We start from the raw sequence: 20,131 nt of genomic DNA, 5'->3' as shown, positions 1-20,131 counted from the left end.
GAAATGTTGGTCCCATATGAACCATCTTGGACCCTGAGAACCTCAGGGCCAGGCCTTTTGCCGGTGCCCAGAGTCAGGACTAAACACAGTGAAGCTGCGTTTCAGTTCCATGCAGCTAAACTCTGGAACAGTCTTCTGATGATGTGAGGCTCTGACAATGTTAAAGTCCAGGCTGAAAACGGCTCTGTTCAACTGTGCATAGAACAACTGAAAGGGTTCTGTCTGCACTCTTCTCTTACTTTCTTCTTACTTGATTTTAATTAATTATTATTTATGTTTTTATTGATTATGTTTTAATTGTAACTGTGTGTTTTTAACTTTTCTCTTTTCCATTTTTGTAAAGCACTGTGAATTGCCCTGTGTATGAATTGTGCTATACAAATAAATTGGCCTTGCCTTGCCCTTACTCCACATTCCATTGCTGACATAAAGTGAATGAACCAGACCATTTTTACCAGGTTTCTTTTGATGACCTACTTAACAGGAAAGAATTACTAGACTAAGAATTTAGATCAAGAAAATCCAGTGTTAGTATATATTTTGATGAACTTGTTACTGCAGAGACAGACAGCAAGAGATAAAGCTCTACAGTACAACAACTTCATGTGTGGTTTACCACACAAACCCCAGAGGACATATTTGGTTATTGTTCTTGTTCTATGAAAGTAAATGTCAACACTCTTTTATGTGTTTTTATGTTCAGAAGATTTATGGCAGGGCTAATATTTTTTGTTATCGACTATAACGATGTGTTGTCAAGGAGGAATAATTGTAAATTAAATACCACACTATAAATAAATAAACTGATGCAATGAATTTATGTGTGCTAAGCTGGAATGTGTGTGATTTTACTGTGGTCATGTCAGTGCTCAAATGAGGAAAGTCAAATTATGGCTAAATTGGTTCATACAGTTGGACAATAAATGGAAATGACGGTATTTAGGGACCACATGCCAATCAGCTGTCCCACATAATCCTGCCATTACTGCCTTGCCTGTAAGTGGGCCTAAAATGCAGACAAATAAAAACTTAAAATGGAATCAAATGCACATAAAACTAAGCAAAAACTGGCAATCATTCACATTTCCCAAATGTAAATTCCTCTAGTGTTTTTAGGAGGTAAAGAGCACAGGGATAACTGTGACATCCAAGACAGGGGAGGCTTTTATTCTCTGTCAGATTTGCCATATGGTCAGGCAGACTCTGCTGGGACTGTGAATAAGCGCCTGGGTCCAGGCCTTTGGGGTGGTACTGACATTACCCTGGAGGGGACTGGAGTCACTGAATATAATGCTCTCCTTTAGGGGCTGACTGTCTGCCAAGTTAACCAGCATCCAAGGCATCTCTCATCAGCAAAGCCAGGCCAAAGTAGTGCCAAATTTGGCCCCATTAATAAGGGTGGGCGGTAACAGAAAAGGAGAACCTGGCTGAATTCTTCCACTCTAACATACAAATGATCTTATTAAACCCTAAATATTGAACTCTTTTCATTTGTAGGACATTTGAAACATTAGAGAGAAATCCAAAGCAAAACACTCTCCAACTCACACTTCCTTCTTTCCGTTTTCTACTGTTCAGACAGCCAATCTGCCCATCCAGGCAGTCTTCCAGCCAGCCTTCGGTTTGATCAGATACCTACCGACCGCCCTGGAGTGGACGGATGCCAGGCTGTAGCATGACCGCTGTGGGAGCCAATAAATCAGAGTCAGTCAGCATCAGACCCAGAGCTACCAGAGACAGACCAGGGGATACAGAGCTCCAGCCAGCAAATAAACACTGCACCCCAGCCCAAGGCCGACTTAATGACCATCATTAAACTAACCTCCCTCCTTCTCCCACACAGAGACTCTACCAAACCCTGACTGAGTTACTGATCATCTACTTTGACTGGATGCAGATATTTATATATTTATATATATATATATTATTTAAATATAATAAATACCTCATTAGTAACTGGATATGTGCCACAAAAAACCTACTCTTGAGCCTGACATGCTAGTCAATTACAGGCCTATATCAAATCTCTCCTTCCTCTTAAAAGTCCTTGAAAGAGAGGTAGTTAAACGGCTATGTCAGCACCTACAGGACAATAGTTTATTTGAACATTTACGTACAGGCTTGCTTTCAAGCTCATCATAGCACTGAAATTGCACTAGTCGAAATTATAAATGACTTGTTACTAGCTGCTGACGATGGACTGGTCTCGATCCTGGTTGTGTTGGACCTGGGTGAAGCTTTTGAATCGACCACAGTATCTTACTGCAGAGATTAGAATGGGACATAGGCTTTTGTTTATCTAATAGGTACCAGTTTGTCAATGGAAACCAACAATCATCACAGTATTCCAGAGTTATTTATGGCAAGGGTCGGTCCTCACACTGTATATGCTGCCTTTAGGTAACATCATTAGAAAACATGGCATTAATTTTCACTGTTGCGCAGACAACACACAACTGTATTTATTGATCAAACCTGATCAGACCAAGCAAGTGGATAAACTAAGTGCCTGTGTCCAAGACATAAAGACCTGGATGAGCACTAATTATCTTTTACTTCGCCCTGAAAAACCAGAGGTCATTATAATAGGCCCTAAAAGTGTGAGAGACTCCCTAACTGACCAGATAGTTACTCTGGACAACGTGAGTGTAGCCTCCAGTGCTACAATTACAAACCTAGGAGTTTTATTTGACCCAGATCTATCATTTAAAGCACATATTAACCAAGCCCGCAGAACACCTTTCTTCCACCTGCATAACATAGCCAAAATTACAAATACTCTGTCGAAAAATGAAGCTATAAATTGATTCATGCTTTTGTCCCATCTAGATTAGATTACTGTACCTCCCTACTCGCAGCATGTCCTAAAAGTTCTCTAAAAAGTTTTCAACTGGTTCAGAATGCAGCGGCAAGATTATTAACAGGAACTAATAGAATATAGCACATCACCCCTGTGCTGCAAGCTCTTCACTGGCTTCCAGTCGCATTTAGAATTAAATTTAAAATCCTCCGTCTTACAAATAAGATCGATAATGGTATGGGCCCTTCTTATCTCAAAGATGAACCATCCTAACAGAACACTTCGCTCTCAGAATGCAGGACTACTGGTAGTTCCCAGGGTCTGTAAAAGTACAGGAGCTAGAGCCTTTAGTTACCAAGCTCCTGTCTTACGGAATCAGCTTCCAGCTAATATTAAAGAGGCTGACACAGTCTCTACATTTAAGATTTAGACTGAAAACATTCCTCTTTGAAAAAGCTTATGGTCAGGCTACTTAAAAACAGACTGAACCCCACAGTTCAGTCTAAGCTGCCCTAGGAGCTATAACACTGGGGAAAGTACAGTGCACTGAGTCCTAACACCCATTTCTGGTACTACAGACCGCTTTTGTCTGTACTTATAATTTCCAATATTTACTTTACTTAGTCTGTTCATCACTATTCACCTGGTGTCCCTTTTCCCCACTCCCCTCTGGGGGAGTGGCTACTGTTTCAGGTGTAGCCGCCTGGGGCCCAATGACGACGGGATCTAAGGTGACTCATCTGTGCCCTGTCCTGACCTGTGACCCCAGACCTCCTCCTCCACCCTTACCTGTCTGGATGGACCTCCTTGCCCTCACCTGTCTGGATGGACCTCCTCACCCTCACCTGTCTCATCTGATTAGATGGACCCCCTCATGTGCCCCCACCCTACTGCATCTTTACAAACTGGAACTACATCTGCAAATGGACATCCATCAGTCCTGGTGCATCTGTAGCCTGTTCGTCCATGGGAGTGGATCTCTCCTTCACTTTGGTTCTCCCCAAGGTTTCTCTTTTCCCACTGGGTTTTTGGAGTTTTTCCTTGACGAGAAGGAGGGTCTAAGCACAGGGGATGCCCGGGACATTAATCCATTTCCTTCATCTACTGTTTATTTGACTGTTGTTTGTTTTCATATCCATTAAATTCTGTGAAGCCCTGTGAGGCAACCTTAATGTGATATAGGGCTCTACCAATAAAATTGAATTGAACTGAATTTAGACACAGGCCTGAGTTAACATGAATTAAAATGTGTTGCAGGCGGGGGTGAGTTAGTTGTGGGGCTACAAATGGTTTCTTCATCCTGTGGCTTCCTTCCAGAGGCAGCTGAATAAAACATGCTCCTATGAAGGAAACTAATTTTATAATATAATTTTATAACAATCATTTTCAGCCCACAGCATTTGAATGTTAACTGAAAATAAATTCAACATATTAGACCTATTTGCTTTGGTGAGCTTGCAGCACCACATGGGAGGCATTCTTAAGTTTTAGGATAATTTAAATGACAGTTACCAGGCAACACCTAGAAATCCAATAAAAATAATCCAAAGGATGTTGAACAGTTTGTCAAACATGTCTGGTTAGTGGTACCGACACTGGCCTACAGCCCTCCAAGTAAACACACTTGAGCTTTATAAAATGCTGTGTAACCTCATCACCTGTTTACTTCAGTGAACAAAACTATTGTTGCATGAACATTCTATTCCTTGAACAGTGTGCTTCCAGAATTTAACAATGTAATGGAAAAAGTCTGCAGGCTTTGGTTAGTTCACATGAAAACCGCACACTACAGTGCTTGATGGGAATAATATGTGATTGTGCAAGGACTTCTGGTTCTTTGACTCACTCCACTAGATACTCATCTCCCCACTTGCTAATTGTTCAGAAACAAATAGATGGAATGTTGTACATTGATAATCAATTTCAAAGCCAAACACCTGTTTCCACTACGACTCCCTCCATTCACCAGGTCAGTGGTAAACCATTTTGGGGTTGGAGTTGAGATTATATCTGATTAATGGTTAAACTGATGTAGTTTTGGCTGTGTTTCAGCCACAGAAAACAGAAGATCTTCCCTTTTAAATGAAGTCAAATACCTGCATTTTGGTGTTAGACTCTACCTGTTAAAAGCCTAACCTAACTTAGAGGTAGGGTTGCATGAAAAGAATGAACATTGTTTTCAATGGTCCTTTAAAAATGTCCAAAAGAGTCAAAGATTTTCTTTATTTAACATGGAGAAATGCCTCCCAAATTAATAAAAATGAGTGACACAACACAAATATATTCTTATTACGCAGCAGGAGCCTCACTGATCATGCTTTTAACGAAAACACACAATGAGCTCACAAAGCCACAATTGAATACAGTTTTCCTGAATTTCTACACAGAGTGGAGTTATTTCTCTGTATTCCACTCTCCTTCTCCCTGCTCGTATCTCTCATTTCCGCATGTGGTCTTATTTCTTCCATACTTTTGCCATCATGTGTTATTTCTTCTGGTGCTTTGTCACCTACAGCATTGAAACAAATGCCCCTTTTCATACCCCCTCGGGTGATACGAATACCTCATTTCCTGTGGCTTGGCACTCTGGGAACCATAAGCTGGGACAGATGGGAGTCTGATTGGAATAACTGATGCAGACACTGAAAATGGGCCTCAACAAAACATCCTTTGTTTTTCAAGAAGTGGCAAAATATCCAGTGAAAATTCCCTCTGCTACATTGACATGTATTCCACACCTGTATTTCTGGTGTTTAGGTTACAAAGAGTTGGACAGCAGAAACAGAAATGACAGAGGGAGGGCGTGGGGAGGGGGCTGCAGCTGGTAAGAGGTGATGTGATCCCTGTAGCTCATTTCACCTCTCCACATATAGACACTCAAACAAACAGCACCTAAAAACACACATGCTTATTTATTTATTTATTTATACATATATATATTTATTTATTTATTTATTTATTTATTTATTTATTTATATATAGGGCCTGTAACGGTACACAAAATTTTCGGTTCAGTACGCTTTCGGTTTTCAAAGCCACGGTTCGTTTTTTTTTTTTTTCAGTTCGGTATGGGAAGAAAGAAAACCCCTCAAAATGTCTATTAATGCATTTAGGAATTTTTTTTAACATTTTTCCCCCAATTTTTGGAGACAATAGAATATAGAAAAACAGGAATAATATAATTCTGCTGCTACAAATCAAATATAAAATAAAATAAATTATTAATATTACTAAATGTATTATACAGCATGCGTGATAGACAGACAGACAAACACACAGACAGACAGAGCTAGTGTAAGTGTTTTAGAACTACCTTAGATCATAGGGGCCAAACAACATCCGTCTTATTAACATCTCCTTCCCCATTGTCTTTCACCTGAACCTGAACTGATCCAAACTGGACTGTACAGATGGTGGAGGGTCTTCAGTCTCTTCCTTCCAGGTTCACATCATATTTGTTGTTTTTTTTTAACCTTATATCAACTGCTATTTCATATTTCGGGTCAATGTATGCTCCTTCAACATGTCCATGTGAAACTTGCGTGGATTTAAAGTTCCGCATCGAATGACGTCTTTCATTCTTTTTGCTTTTTGTCATCACACTGTGCTGTTTCGGTACAGCTGTGTATCGAACCGAACAGGTGCGTACCAAAACACACACACACATATATATACACAGTACAGGCCAAAAGTTTGGACACACCTTCTCATTCTTCGCATTTTCTTCATTTTCATGACTATTTACATTGTAGATCCTCACTGAAAGCATCAAAACTATGAATGAACACATGTGGAATTATGTACTTACCAAAAAAGTGTGAAATAACTGAAAACATCTCTTATATTCTAGTCTCTTCAAAGTAGCCACCCTTAGCTCTGATGACTGTTTTGCACACTCTTGGCATTCTCTTGATGAGCTTCCAGAGGTAGTCACCTGAAATGGTTTCCCAACAGTCTTGAAGAAGTTCCCAGAGATGCTTAGCACTTGTTGGTCCTTTTGCCTTCACTCTGCGGTCCAGCTCAACCAAACCATCTCGATTGGGTTCAAGTCCGGTGACTGTGGAGGCCAGGTCATCTGGCGCAGCACTCCATCACTCTCCTTCTTGGTCAGATATCCCTCACACAGCCTGGAGGTGTGTTTGGGGTCATTGTCCTGTTGAAAAATAAATGATGGTCCAACTAAACGCAGACCGGATGGAATGGCATGTCGCTGCAGGATGCTGTGGTAGCCATGCTGCTTCAGGTTGCCTTTAATCTTGAATAAATCCCCAACAGTGTCACCAGCAAAACACCCCCACACCATCACACCTCCTCCTCCATGCTTCACGGTGGGAACCAGGCATGTAGCATCCACCCGTTCACCTTTTCTGCGTCGCACAAAGACATGGCGGTTGGATCCAAAGATCTGAAATTTGGACTCATCAGACCAAAGCACAGATTTCCACTGGTCTAATGTCCACTCCTTGTGTTTCTTGGCCCAAATAAATCTCGTGTGTTTGTTGCCTCTCCTTAGCAGTGGTTTCCTAGCAGCTGTTTGACCACGAAGGCCTGATTGGCGCAGTCTCCTCTTAACAGTTGTTGTAGAGATGTGTCTGCTGCTAGAGCTCTGTGTGGCATTCATCTGGTCTTTAATCTGAGCTGCTGTTAATTTGCGATTTCTGAGGCTGGTGACTCGCATGAACTTATCTTCAGCATCAGAGGTGACTCTTGGTCTTCCTTTCCTGGGGCGGTCCTCATGTGAGCCAGTTTCGTTGGAGCGCTTGATGGTTTTTGCGACTGCACTTGGGGACACATTCAAAGTTTTTGCAATTTTCCGGTCTGACTGACCTTCATTTCTTAAAGTAATGATGGCCACTCGTTTCTCTTTACTTAGCTGATTGGTTCTCGCCATAATATGTATTCTAACAGTTGTCCAGTAGGGCTGTCAGCTGTGCATCAACCTGACTTCTGCACAACACAACTGATGGTCCCAACCCCATCAATAAGGCAAGAAATTCCACGAAGTAACCCTGATGAGGCACACCTGTGAAGTGGAAACCATTTCAGGTGACTACCTCTGGAAGCTCATCAAGAGAATGCCAAGAGTGTGCAAAACAGTCATCAGAGCTAAGGGTGGCTACTTTGAAGAGACTAGAATATAAGAGATGTTTTCAGTTATTTCACACTTTTTTGGTAAGTACATAATTCCACATGTGTTCATTCATAGTTTTGATGCCTTCAGTGAGGATCTACAATGTAAATAGTCATGAAAATAAAGAAAATGCGAAGAATGAGAAGGTGTGTCCAAACTTTTGGCCTGTACTGTGTATATATATATATATATATATATATATATATATATATATATATATATATATATATATATATATATATACATACACACACACACACACACACACACACTTTCTTCCACACACATACTGTTTCTCTCTCAATTTAAAGCATGTGCCTATAGCAATCCTGAACTACTTTCTCCAGCTTAACTAATACACTCTGGGGAATTTGGGTCATGCTTTTCACTCCTTATCCCCTCATGAGATGTATAGAAAGCTGCTTTTTCCTCTCTTTCCCATGAAAATGTCAATTTGCTATAAGTATACTGGAAGATTTCAGTGTGGCAAGCAGCCTGTTAAGGTCAAACATGTGCTGTTTTTGAGAAAACAATGTGGTAGTATTCAGCAGCATAATTTGGTAGAAGACAAGCTTGGCCTCAGCCCAGAAAGCACAGCAGTTGAACAAGAGATGCCAGGAAAGCAGAGAGGGGAAAGCCATTTATTTCTTCAACTTTCTCCAGACACTGATACTGATACAAATGTTTTGAGCTGTGTATGCAAACCAAAACATAATGCTCTTTTCTTCATTTCAGCATTCATCACATGAATGTTTCCTTTATCCTTCTACAGTTCACTCTTTTGGTGATGGTTAAAGCTAAGGTCAGGGTTAGGGTTAGAACAGAAGCAGTGTTAGACCAATATGTATGTATTAGATCTCAATGAAAAGAGAACATTATCTAGTTTCTGTGTTTAACATGGTTGGCACACATCACAAAACAAACCCAAGCTTAGTGTCAGGCTTAAGCTTCGAGCAGAAGTAGTGTTAGGCCAAAATGTACATATTTGGCTTCATTTGAAAGGGAACATCATCTAGTTTCTGTATTTAGACTGAGCCTATAGTACTGTACTTTAAACATGGCTCAAATGTGACCTTAACCCTTTCGTATATAACATTACTACAATGGACAGGTATTCAATCTTCAGTCAAAGCAACATTATTTGCAGTAATGACTCTTACTCCTAATTGTTGTGCCTTTGCATTTTCTTTTTTTTTTTTTTCTTTCATTTTTTATGGGCTCAGCTGGCTGACAGGCAGCTGTCTGTAACGATAAGGCAGCAGCCGACACCAACTGTACTCCCAGTCATCATTGCCCATTTTTCTGACACCTTTGCTTGTGTATCGTCTTTTTTTTTTGGACATTTTACCAGGGAGTATCTCACACTACTTTTTTTTTTTTCTGCTTGTCTTGTCCAGCATCCTAACAGCAGAATGGTAGTCTGGTTCCTCCCAGTGCTGAACAAATTTGCTTTGCCAAGGGTAACTTCATAAAGTATATGAAGTGCCCTTTGATATTCTACTGTGTTTATTATTAGTTTTGTTGAACTACATTTCGATGCCGGACCTGACATGGAGGGTAGGGGTGGGGGTGGAGGGGTAGAAGAAGGAGAGAGAACAAGAGAGAAGAAGGTGGCGAAGACCCTCACACGAAAGTATCAACAATACAAACAGCAACAACCATGGAGACAATTATAATGGTAACAATAACTACAACCAGAACTGAGTAAACTGGGCAGAAGAGAGAGAAAAAAAACAGAACAAACAAAACTACAAAAAAAAACCCAAAACAAAACACAACAATGAGATACATAAGACCTATGAAATGAAGAATATACGAAAGCATGAACAAAATATCGTATACCACGTTCGCACAAATAATACCTATAAACAAATAATACCAGTAAGAAATCCACACAACATCAGTTGTTCACATTCATCTGCTGTGACAGATGAACAAGGCAAACAGACTGAGGTGAAGAACACAGGCATGCAACCGCAACTGCACTCCCTCCAAGGATCAGGGACCAACCAAGAGGGCCCCAAGGCCCGGCCATCCAGCAGACACCACAGAGAGGGGGGATCCAGCCCCCGCCCCCCGAGACGCAACAGTATGCCTGCCCCGAAGATGGTCGAGGGAGGCCCCCGCCAGAGGCCCCACAGCAGCCGAGCACAGGCCCCAGGGGGCCAGGGACGCCAGCCGCCACCCCCCCGCCGGGGGCTGGCCACCCAGGGCCTTTGCATTTTCTAATATTTGCTGTGCTCACGTTACTGTAAATGCTGCTGAGATACTTGAATTTCCTCACTGTGGGAAAATTCCCTTACCCTGATATATTGTTTAATGAATCTAAAACACATGGTTACAAAGACATTCTCTAATTATTAACAATATAGGGAATACTTTATTCACAATTTAATCCTTGCTATTCTTTTTTTTTTAATCTTGTTTCATTCACCAGACATTCACAACAGTTGACAGTTACAATTTACACAGCAATGGTAAGTTTTCTTAAAGCAGCAATATGCTTTATGGATATATTTATGCTTAAAAATACCAAATACCATTACATGTTAAAATGTTGATGCATGGAATTCACTGCAATGAATAGCGGTGTATTATGCTAAAGAAATAAGATATTAAAAATCCTTAACCTTAACTAAATTGATGAAATCAGTACCAAACTACATTTTCCTTAAAGGGGTCATATTTTGCTAAACCCACTTTTATTAGTCTTTGGTACATTTATTTGTGTATTTGGACCCTAATAGTTTAAACCGTTTGAATTTGAACCTTCCAGGTGCTGCGAAGCTATCTTTATATTCATTTGGGCAAAAATTCTGTGGAGTTCTACAACATGTTTTAATTCCTGCTTAATTTGTTACGTCTATAACTAGTTACATCACGACATTTGCATATATAAGGTGGTGTGAAGTGGCTCATGTGCATTTAAAGGGCCAGCGCTCAAAACCACCTTTCTGGTGTCATTAGTTAGTAACAGGGTTGAAGATGGGCTTGTGGAGTTTAATTAATGAAGAATTCAGACCCAAGCATAGCATTTACAGTTTATGTAGACCACAGGGAAATGTTTTAAAATGCATAATTCCATTTAAAAAAAAAAAAAAAAGCAAAATATCACTCCTTTAAATAACCCTTAGACAGGTTCTCCTACCCTCTCAGAGTCTCTTGGCCCCGACGCCGGACCCGTTGCACCTCTCTCTGCTCCACAGCGCCGGTAAAGCGACTGGCTTGGTATGGCCCATTTCCGGTTTGAGCGCAAGCCACCTGGACTGCCCCCAGGCACATGGCCGCCCATCCCAGCAGCACCTGAGCCAGCTTCCCGGTTCCCATTGGTCAGTCTGGCTATCCCTCCTACCCAGTCAGCCCCTGAACTCCCACCGCTTTTCTTCTTCAGCGTTTCAACCCAGGCTGTGCAGACAGATCTAGACCTGGATCCGGACCAAGTCCCAGTCCACACTCCAGAGCAGTGGCTAGACAGAAAAAGAGAGATGAAAGATAAGAAACACAAAAAATACTGAGGGACTTATCAAACTTCTTCTGAGGCACAAAGTTTTTCTTCATCACAAGTTCAGTTTAAATCAATAAACAAGACTAAATCATCCACACACATTTTCCAGGCCTCAGAAAATTGTGAACAACACACAATACAGTTTTCCTCTTAGTGGTTTTCATAGTTATACAGTGATTCCATTTGTGTGTGTGTGTGTGTGTGTGTGTGTGTGTGTGTGTGTGTGTGTGTGTGTGTGTGTGTGCGTGTGTGTGTGTGTACAAGCTTAGCGATTACATTGAGTAAAATGAAAACATATGACTTTGGGGGTGAACAAAAAAAGTGCAAACAAGGAAACTAAACAGACAGTTAAATCCTGACTTCATAATCTGTTTTCAATCCAGTGCAGTTCAAAGCAGCATCATAGGTGGTTTATCATTCTGCTGACACCATATATTGAATGTACTGACAACAGACTACAGAGACTCATGACAGAGATGTGCACAGTGTTAAAACGTTACTAATGTTCCATTATAGGTTTTTGATCATTATAATGAATGATTCAGGCCGAAAACCCATTTGAAAATATATTTTGTTTGTCTAAACAAGGAACAAAAACACAAACTGTTTGTGTTATTGTGCATGGGAGCCGTCACTAGAACATTTAATCTCAGTTAAACTTGCTACATAAATTGCTTGAGAATTTTTCAAATGTTCATCTATTATTTTATATTTGAAATTTGTATATATGAAATTAATATATTTTATATTTGAAATGACTGCATAGCAAAACCCTCTCTGGATTCTTAAAACTATTCAAGACTTTAATTGTACAGTGTGCCATCTTAATCTAAAGGGTCTCTCAATTAAATCAATAGCAACATGTGTCATGATGTACTGAATACTACTGAGTTGTTTTTTGGTGATGAAAATCTAAGCCTATCTAATATGAGCAGGTATTAAAGCTATACTGTATGATGTGGCATTTTTACACTTTTCTTTTGTCATCTTAAAATGCTCCTAATAAGTGTGTGTCAAACTAAAATATAAAAGAAATCCGCCAGGTATTGAAACTCAAAAATGTTTAATTCTCATATATTTCTGATAAAAGTCTGACCAATCATTTTAGTCGGTCCGAATAAAATAATTGGCCGAACCTGACTGAGCCTCCTGTCAATCATCCATTACCACCGTCTCACATCCGATATGTGTCCCTCTGAATCTGACGCTTCACTCGCGCTGCTCCTCCTGTCACTGACCACAGTCTACTGTCTAGGATGTGTATGGATAGAACTGACATGCACATGTGGAAGGGAAAAAACTGATTTATTAACAGAAACAACAACTGAGGGGCACAAACGGGAGTCGGATGAATGAAGGATGGAGATAAAAGTCCGGAAGTCTGGTGTACTGGACTAAACAGGTCTGCATGAAGGTCAGCTTTTATGACGGTGGGACTCACACAGGTGTCACACAATGTAAGATGATGTAGGATGAAAATTGTATGGACTATGAAACCTCAAATGTCCACGGAAAATTTGCGGAGGCCGCGCGTTCACAGTGCGCACGCCCATCCCCTGGGCACTGCAGTGAAGACACTGACCCAGTACTGCACAGACCAGGTCTACTGATGGAACAGGAGCCGCGGGCCCGCGGCAGGTGGATGATGCATCTGATTACTGAGGTAGGGGTCCGCGGACACGCCAAAACAGACCGGACCTCCACCTCTGCTTCCACCTCCGTTTCCATCGCGCATCAGATGAGAGGAGGAGAGAGGAGGAGGAGCCTCAGAGCTCAGGCAGAGGGAAGGGGGCAGGGCTTTGGAGAGAGGCGGGTTGTTCATGTTCAAACTTTTACTAAGTGCTGTGAGAAATGCCACATCGGTAGGTATAGCTTTAACCTCGGGCTAAAAAGCTAAGTCAATGAGTCTAAAACTTCACCTCCTCCAAATACAAGTCAGTCCTCCAGTCCTATATGTTGAAATGTCCAACTCTACAATAGACAATATATAAATTATAATAAGACTTCAAGTGATGAGTGATGTTGCTGAAAAGGAAGTACCCAGCTACCTTGGCTGTCATTTCGGACAGAGATTCTGTTTATTGGATGATGACAGCATTATTATACGGGCCGTTGAAAACTTAAGGCCTTTCTACACCAGGCATGTGACAAAAAATGACACAGAAGTGCAAAACTATTCACACCAACAGTGATGTGACTTTGTAAGCGTTTATGCCAAACACTTCAACAGAAATACAAATGGACTGAACATCACTTGGAGCCTGTGTGCCTGCTGCAGCACCCTCTGATCCTCTGGGTCTATGTGTTCAGGTTAAAGATAACATCTGTGAAAACTTTATTTGATCGTTTTGACATTCACATTGCAGAAACTCCTCATCCTGATAGTCTAGTTGTTTGTTCGTGCTGCTCCACACGTTGTCCTTTTCATTATCTTTCATTATCTTTATCATTTTAAACTAAACCAAGTCTGGTTCCATAAATGCACAGCAATATTCCCATCATTATCTAACTTCTGGAGTCATCAGATTATTATTGATCATGTAAACAGTATAGTCTGATCTGTTCTATCTAATAATAGCAGTAATCTGATTATGACGAATCAGATTAACACACCTGGATTTCTCCCCAATACTCTGATGTCTTCCTGCATATAAACAGGTTAATCTGATCTATTTCGCTCTTTTACATCTGTGCATGTGTAAACACAATTAAATTGTAGCAAACATAAGTGATGTAGTCAAGTGTGAGTACATTAATAGTAGGTTCGATCCAACAATCACTGTGTATGTACGTACATACTTCGAAAAACACCTGATAATGGACTGGAACGTCTAAACCAGGGTTTACGATTATCACATTTCTGAAGTGAATGTAAATGCATCAGATCTGATTATTACAATTATCTGATTATTAAGTTACTGGATTTTTATGGTCATGTAAATATGTCATTGTTATTGTAACATGATGTCCAGTTATCACAAATGATTGGTTGATGCCTTTATTAGCGCTCTGAAAAATTTACTTCATTGAGGAAAAAATATTAAGTGGTGAAATATATGCATCCTGTGTGAAAGTACCAAAGTCTTGAACAGTAAAAAGTACTACTAGTTTGACTAATAATAATAATAATAATAATAATAATAATAATAATAATAATAATAATAATAATAGATTACATTTCTGTAGCACTTTTTTGGCCACTCAAAGCACTTTACATTATTAACCCATTATTCATTCGCTCTCACATTCCCCCTCTGGTGGTGGTAAACTACACCTGTAGCCACAGCTGCCCTGGGGCAGGCTGACAGAAGCTGTGGCTGCCAGTTCACGCCTACAGACCCTCCGACCACCACCGAACATTTATACGCTTTCATACACCAGTGTGAGTGGCACTGGAGGTAAGGAGGGTGAAGTGTCTTGCCCAAGGACACAACAGACTGACTAGGAAAAAGAGGGATTCGAACTGCCAACCCTTAATATCACAGGAGAAAAATGTTCCTGGTGTGTAAAGGCCTTATTCTTATCAAAACCAACTATGATGAAGTATTCAGTCTGTTTGTGTGACTTAGCTACATTAACGGATATTAGCATTAATTAATATCCCCTTCTTATATCTGATTTCATGGTACCATAAAAGTGATTAGTGTACTTTGTATAGTCACTGTTTTATCCACAGTATATCATGATACTCAAGGACACATTTAGAAGACAGACACAGCAGTATTACTATTGAATAATAGCAATAAAAATGCTACAAATACAGTATGCATTTGAATTTGCATTGCTGGTTTTTTTTGTTTTGTTTTATTCTTGAGGGTCTTAAATACTGCTTAAACTCCTGGTGAATTTACAGCAGTGCTTCACTTCAGCTCTTGCTCAGCAGGGATGGTTACTTTCTTTACCTTCCCCTGAAGTGGGCAGCAGAGATAAATGGTGGACAAATCAAACATGGAGTGTGATGATGTGAAACATCACATAAAAGCGTCATTCTGTATCAGCGGGATCCACAAAAATCCAGTTTAGCAGATGCAGTGGGAACTAAGGTAGGTAACATTAGCTAATGCCAAACTTTTTTGGCCTCATTCATTTAACAACTATAACCTTACTTGTGAACTTCATCCACTTCCTCTGCTATTAACCTTTACCTGTAAAATTACAGAATAACAAATGGAGTCAGGGACACATTACTGTAGTAGACTGAATACAGACCAATGGACAGAAATGGACCCAGAAACAGCAAATGACAGCTTAACATGCAGATTGTCTAGTGTGCTAGTTAGCCTAACTAGTGCTAATTGGCATAAATGTTAATGTTTATGAAGTAGCTGAAATTACTTTGTGGTGTTTAACGTAACATTGTTAGTTTGCAGTGTTTCCTGTGAGTTAGCTTTTTTTTTTTTTTTTCCTTTTTCTCTTTTTTATTTTTATTTTTTTATTGAGTGAGTTAGCTTTAGCTTAGCAAATTTTAGCTCTAGCTCTTCTCCAGCCCCATCCTCTTATCCAGATATTACTTATTTACAATGTTGATGGCCATCATGTTTACACATGAGGTAATGTAAAGTATGAGTCACATCACATTTTGAGACAAATATTCATGTTTTGTTGTTTCACTCCATAATCATCTTAGTGATAACATGAACTCACTGACAGGAAATCAAATGAAATGAACAGAATGGATTTCTCTGACTGAACATCGTCAGTAACATTATATGTATAACATAGGCCACAGTTCATTCATTTCATTTTCTTGATCCTTGAGGTTTGCAGGGGTTCTGGAGTCTATCCCAGCCACTGGGCGAAGGTAGGGTCTGGACAGATCACCATGCTCACATTCACACCTATGGCTGATTCAGACTGAACAATTAACCTATTCAGGTACATGTCTTTGAACAGTGGGAGGAAGCCAGAGAGTCCGGAAAAACCCATGCAGACATGGGTATCTACAGCGTTAACCACCCCACCACCATGTGCAGTGGTTAATACTGGGTGGTTAACACCCCTTTAACTCTTAGTAAGTACTACAGTGGACAGCTTTTCAAAAGCTATTTTCTTGAATATGCATGGGTTTTAAAGGTATAAATGCACACTAGCCACCGTAGTGGACTATTGTGTCATTTCATATACTAACACTCACTGGCCAGTCATTGTAGGACCAATGTAATTTTCATAATACCAAGATGGCAGACAGAAAAGCATGAGCGTTGTGTAGATGGTGAATAACATCCCAGTCTTTCTATAGGAGGAGACCCTTGCAGGTGAAAATTAAAATACTTACATCAAGTCACAACTAATGAGAAATATACATGAAAAAAAAAAAAAAAAAAAAAAAATCCAAATATTGATTTTTTTGTTGGGAGGAAGTTATGATTTCTCATTTGTCCACTATCTTGGCTATATTTCAGCCACAATTCACACTATTACCACATCTTAGCTATTTTTGAAACCAGTCTATATGCAGTAACTGTTTGGGTTGTAAATTAATTGATTCATGTTATTAGACAGTAGCTAACAGTGTTTTTAACAAAAAAAAAAAAAAATTGTATCATTAGTTACAATATCCAAGTGCGGTTAGCGTCTTAATGTTTTGTATATCTTAAGTGCAGTGCAAAATAAACATGTCTTCAGGATTTCAAAGCAACTACCATCTGACTCAGGTGGTAATGATTCTTGCGATACTGATGAGGAATGGCTGCTAGAAAAACAAGCAATGGCAATTGCTAATACTAGTGCCATTGGAGGTGAGGATGATGATGGAACTGAGGATGTTGTGGATGTTGACAATGTGACGGATGCTGTTGAAAATGTACATCAAGAAAATGTACAGTTCAACAGGGGTTACTTTTGTTGTTGTTGTTTTTTCCATACCTACAGTGGAACAAAAGCATTTGTGGAAAAATTCAGATTTAAGCTATCATAATTCATGCATGGAAGGGATATTATACCTTCAAAGCGTCAACAGCCAAAAAATGTTGTGGATTCTGAGCATAGTTCACAGCCATGCATGTAGAGGAAACAAAAGAGACAGGCCAGATATCAGTGATATTAGACTGAAGAAAGAGTTGAAGTGTGTCAAGATGATCAATTCACCCCAAAAGCTCTCACCTCTTCAGTCTTCATAATAACAGAGAGAGGGGACATTTCATTATTAGCCCAGTTACTCCTGTTAGACTCATTACTCATCCAAATAAAGTCAGAAAATTTTAATTTAATCACAGCCATTACTGCTCATTTTGCTCATTGTATGCATTTCTAAATTCAATTATTACTTACCCTCCAAACAATCTTATAAGCCTCTCCTAAATGCATTAAAGCTTATTAAATTTAAAAACATCCAACTGGACTAGATAACCATGGGTTTATTTTCTATTCTTTCTCCACCACATTATAGACCACAGGTTTAAGAGTGAACTGTGAGCCCCCAGTGATATATAACTACAACAGACCCAGACTCCGGCTCCTCTATTCATGAGCCCGACCACATTATCTGGCTTGGACGGAGAAAAGAAAAGAAATATGGCCACTGATCCCCACATCCCACTGATTCAGATTAATTTTAATTGGAGATGAGAGATAGATGAGCAGTGAACTCACTCAAGCATGTAGAGAGAGAAGGAGACAGATAGTGGTTGGCAACAGAATCACATGGATGTTAGAAATGCTAATGTCAACATAACTGCTTACACTGATCCACATCTCGGATTCTTTCTTCTTTACAAATGCAAAATGTGTCTGTTGCCCCAAACATTGTGGTAGTCTGCTTACTGTATCACAAGAGTGAGTATTGTGCTCTGCATATTTATCATCCTTACAAGCCAAATTATGAAAAAAGACAAACTCAACTCAAACAAGAACAATAGCTGTGGCTTATTTAAGTTGCATGAAATGAAAAAAGTGAATGAGGGCGGGATCCAGACTGAACAAAAGAAATGCTTGATCAGTTACAGAGTTGGCAGCCCAGAGCCCTGATATGCATCTGCAGGGCATCTACATCACTGTCAACATAAAGCAGCTAAAGCCTTTAGTATGCATTGTCCACAATTACATCTGATACATGGGTGCACCATATCCTTTACATATAAATCAAAACACATAAGAAAATACAGCAAGCTATTGTTCAGTTAAACAATCAGAGGACAACACAAGAAAACTGAATAGTTGGGGAATAGGATGTCAGAGGAAATACTGGAAACTAAAATAAGTGTAAGTTAATTGCAGAGAAAGACAAAAGATACGATTCACGTCCGTGGATGAGAGAGCACATATGTTTGCATATGCTCCGAAATAAGGCACATGCACTGAAACCGTTAGTTCCAAGTTAACAGAAGCACACATTTTTCCCCCCACAATTTCCCGCAGCGACAGAAAGAGCTCTGCGCGTCACCGCAACTTTATGAATGGAGAAAAAACGCAACATCAGCTCCTGGCTCAAACAAGTTAGTTAGTTAGTTAATCCCAAAAGGCAGAAATGGGGTTGACGTGTTTTCTGTTTTACATATTTAAATACATTTCCATGTGATCATGTAAGCTTTCGTCAAAGTGGCAAAAACTTCAACAAGGATCTAGAGATCAAACCGTAAAACGTGACGAAACTAGTCTGTCTTACCCCTCATGCACTTTCTCAAAAGCCGGTAAAAAGCTTCCGCAAAAGATGGAAACAAATACAAAACTTTCCGTTCTCCTGCCCGCGTCCTAGCTGTGCGCTTTGACGCTCCTCTACCCTCAAGTAGACGCGCATAAACAGATAAAGACAACAGACTGTGAAACAATAGTGGCTATCAAAGCCACTGATAAATGAGTCACAGACACTAATGCGCACAATACCTTGCAACAGTTGGAGTGTCCTGGCGTCGAGGAGCCCAGAGCCGGGATTTGGAGACAGGATATGTGTGGAATATTGAACTATAGCCTTGTGAGAAAAAGAGAAAAGTTAGGGAATTGCACTGTTTGGAAGAGAGGAGGGGACATGGAGAGAAGGAGAGAGGGGGTTGTAACGGACTGCAGGACAAACCCACATTCCTCAAGACTCCTAAAGTTGTTCTAACAGGGGCCGAGCAGCCGAACCTTCACACTGGGGCTAACATCACCCTGCAAGGAAAAAGAATCCTCCTCAGGCTACCTGGGTGAGGAGATAAGAGTCTGAAAGGGTTGTGAGCTTCCATATGCATTAAAAGGAGGCTGTGACATATGACCAACAAGCACATCAACAGAGCTACAACATGATCAGTTTAGAAAGGTGGAGGTTAGGACACATTCATTTAATTTAACAGACTGTCTCTGACTGTTACGGTATTATTATTTATATTTAAATGGATTTAAAGACTAAAGAGTGCGGTACTCTCCTATGATGTCAACATAGCACTTTTGTTTCTAGATTTACCAAATTTTCAGACAACCCTAACAACTTTGGGGTTTTTTTGGTTTGTTTTTGTTTTTTTTTTTCTTTCCAAAAATCACCTAGCAACAACTGTAGCTACTTTTCAAATTTGTTTGGAAAGCACGTATAGTCTGTCTAAAACAAAACACTGCACTGAATATAAATCAGTCCCACTGACACTGACAGTTTTCTCTATTGTCTGTTTTTGGTCCATTTAGATTCTTCATGTTGACTGAACATTAAAAATGTTCAGGTTATAAATGTTCATGTTTTACTGTGACTTGTAGTCTTCAAAATGGACCGTACGGTTAAAAACCAAGC

The 20,131-nt window shown here is 39.9% G+C and overlaps 1 protein-coding gene across 2 annotated transcripts in view; it reads right to left on the bottom strand.

Moving 5' to 3' along the window:
- fbn2b (fibrillin 2b) overlaps window positions 1–19,359 on the bottom strand; it is a 151,155-nt gene extending 131,796 nt beyond the window's left edge. Inside the window, exons 1-3 of one of the 2 annotated variants that reach the window (XM_030132058.1) lie at window positions 19,258–19,301; window positions 15,538–15,581; window positions 11,080–11,398 (exon numbers count right to left, since the gene is read on the bottom strand). In XM_030132058.1, the coding sequence (XP_029987918.1) occupies window positions 11,080–11,258 (179 nt within the window). In that variant the 5' untranslated portion in view covers window positions 11,259–11,398; window positions 15,538–15,581; window positions 19,258–19,301. Of the gene's footprint in view, window positions 1–11,079; window positions 11,399–15,537; window positions 15,582–19,257 lie in introns of both variants that reach the window. The other variant, XM_030132057.1, reaches the window with a different exon arrangement.
- Between the last annotated feature and the right edge of the window lie 772 nt (window positions 19,360–20,131).

The sequence above is a fragment of the Sphaeramia orbicularis genome, chromosome 4 (assembly GCF_902148855.1).
Source record: "Sphaeramia orbicularis chromosome 4, fSphaOr1.1, whole genome shotgun sequence".
Classification (NCBI taxonomy): domain Eukaryota; kingdom Metazoa; phylum Chordata; class Actinopteri; order Kurtiformes; family Apogonidae; genus Sphaeramia; species Sphaeramia orbicularis.
This window is presented reverse-complemented; position numbering and strand designations above follow the sequence as displayed.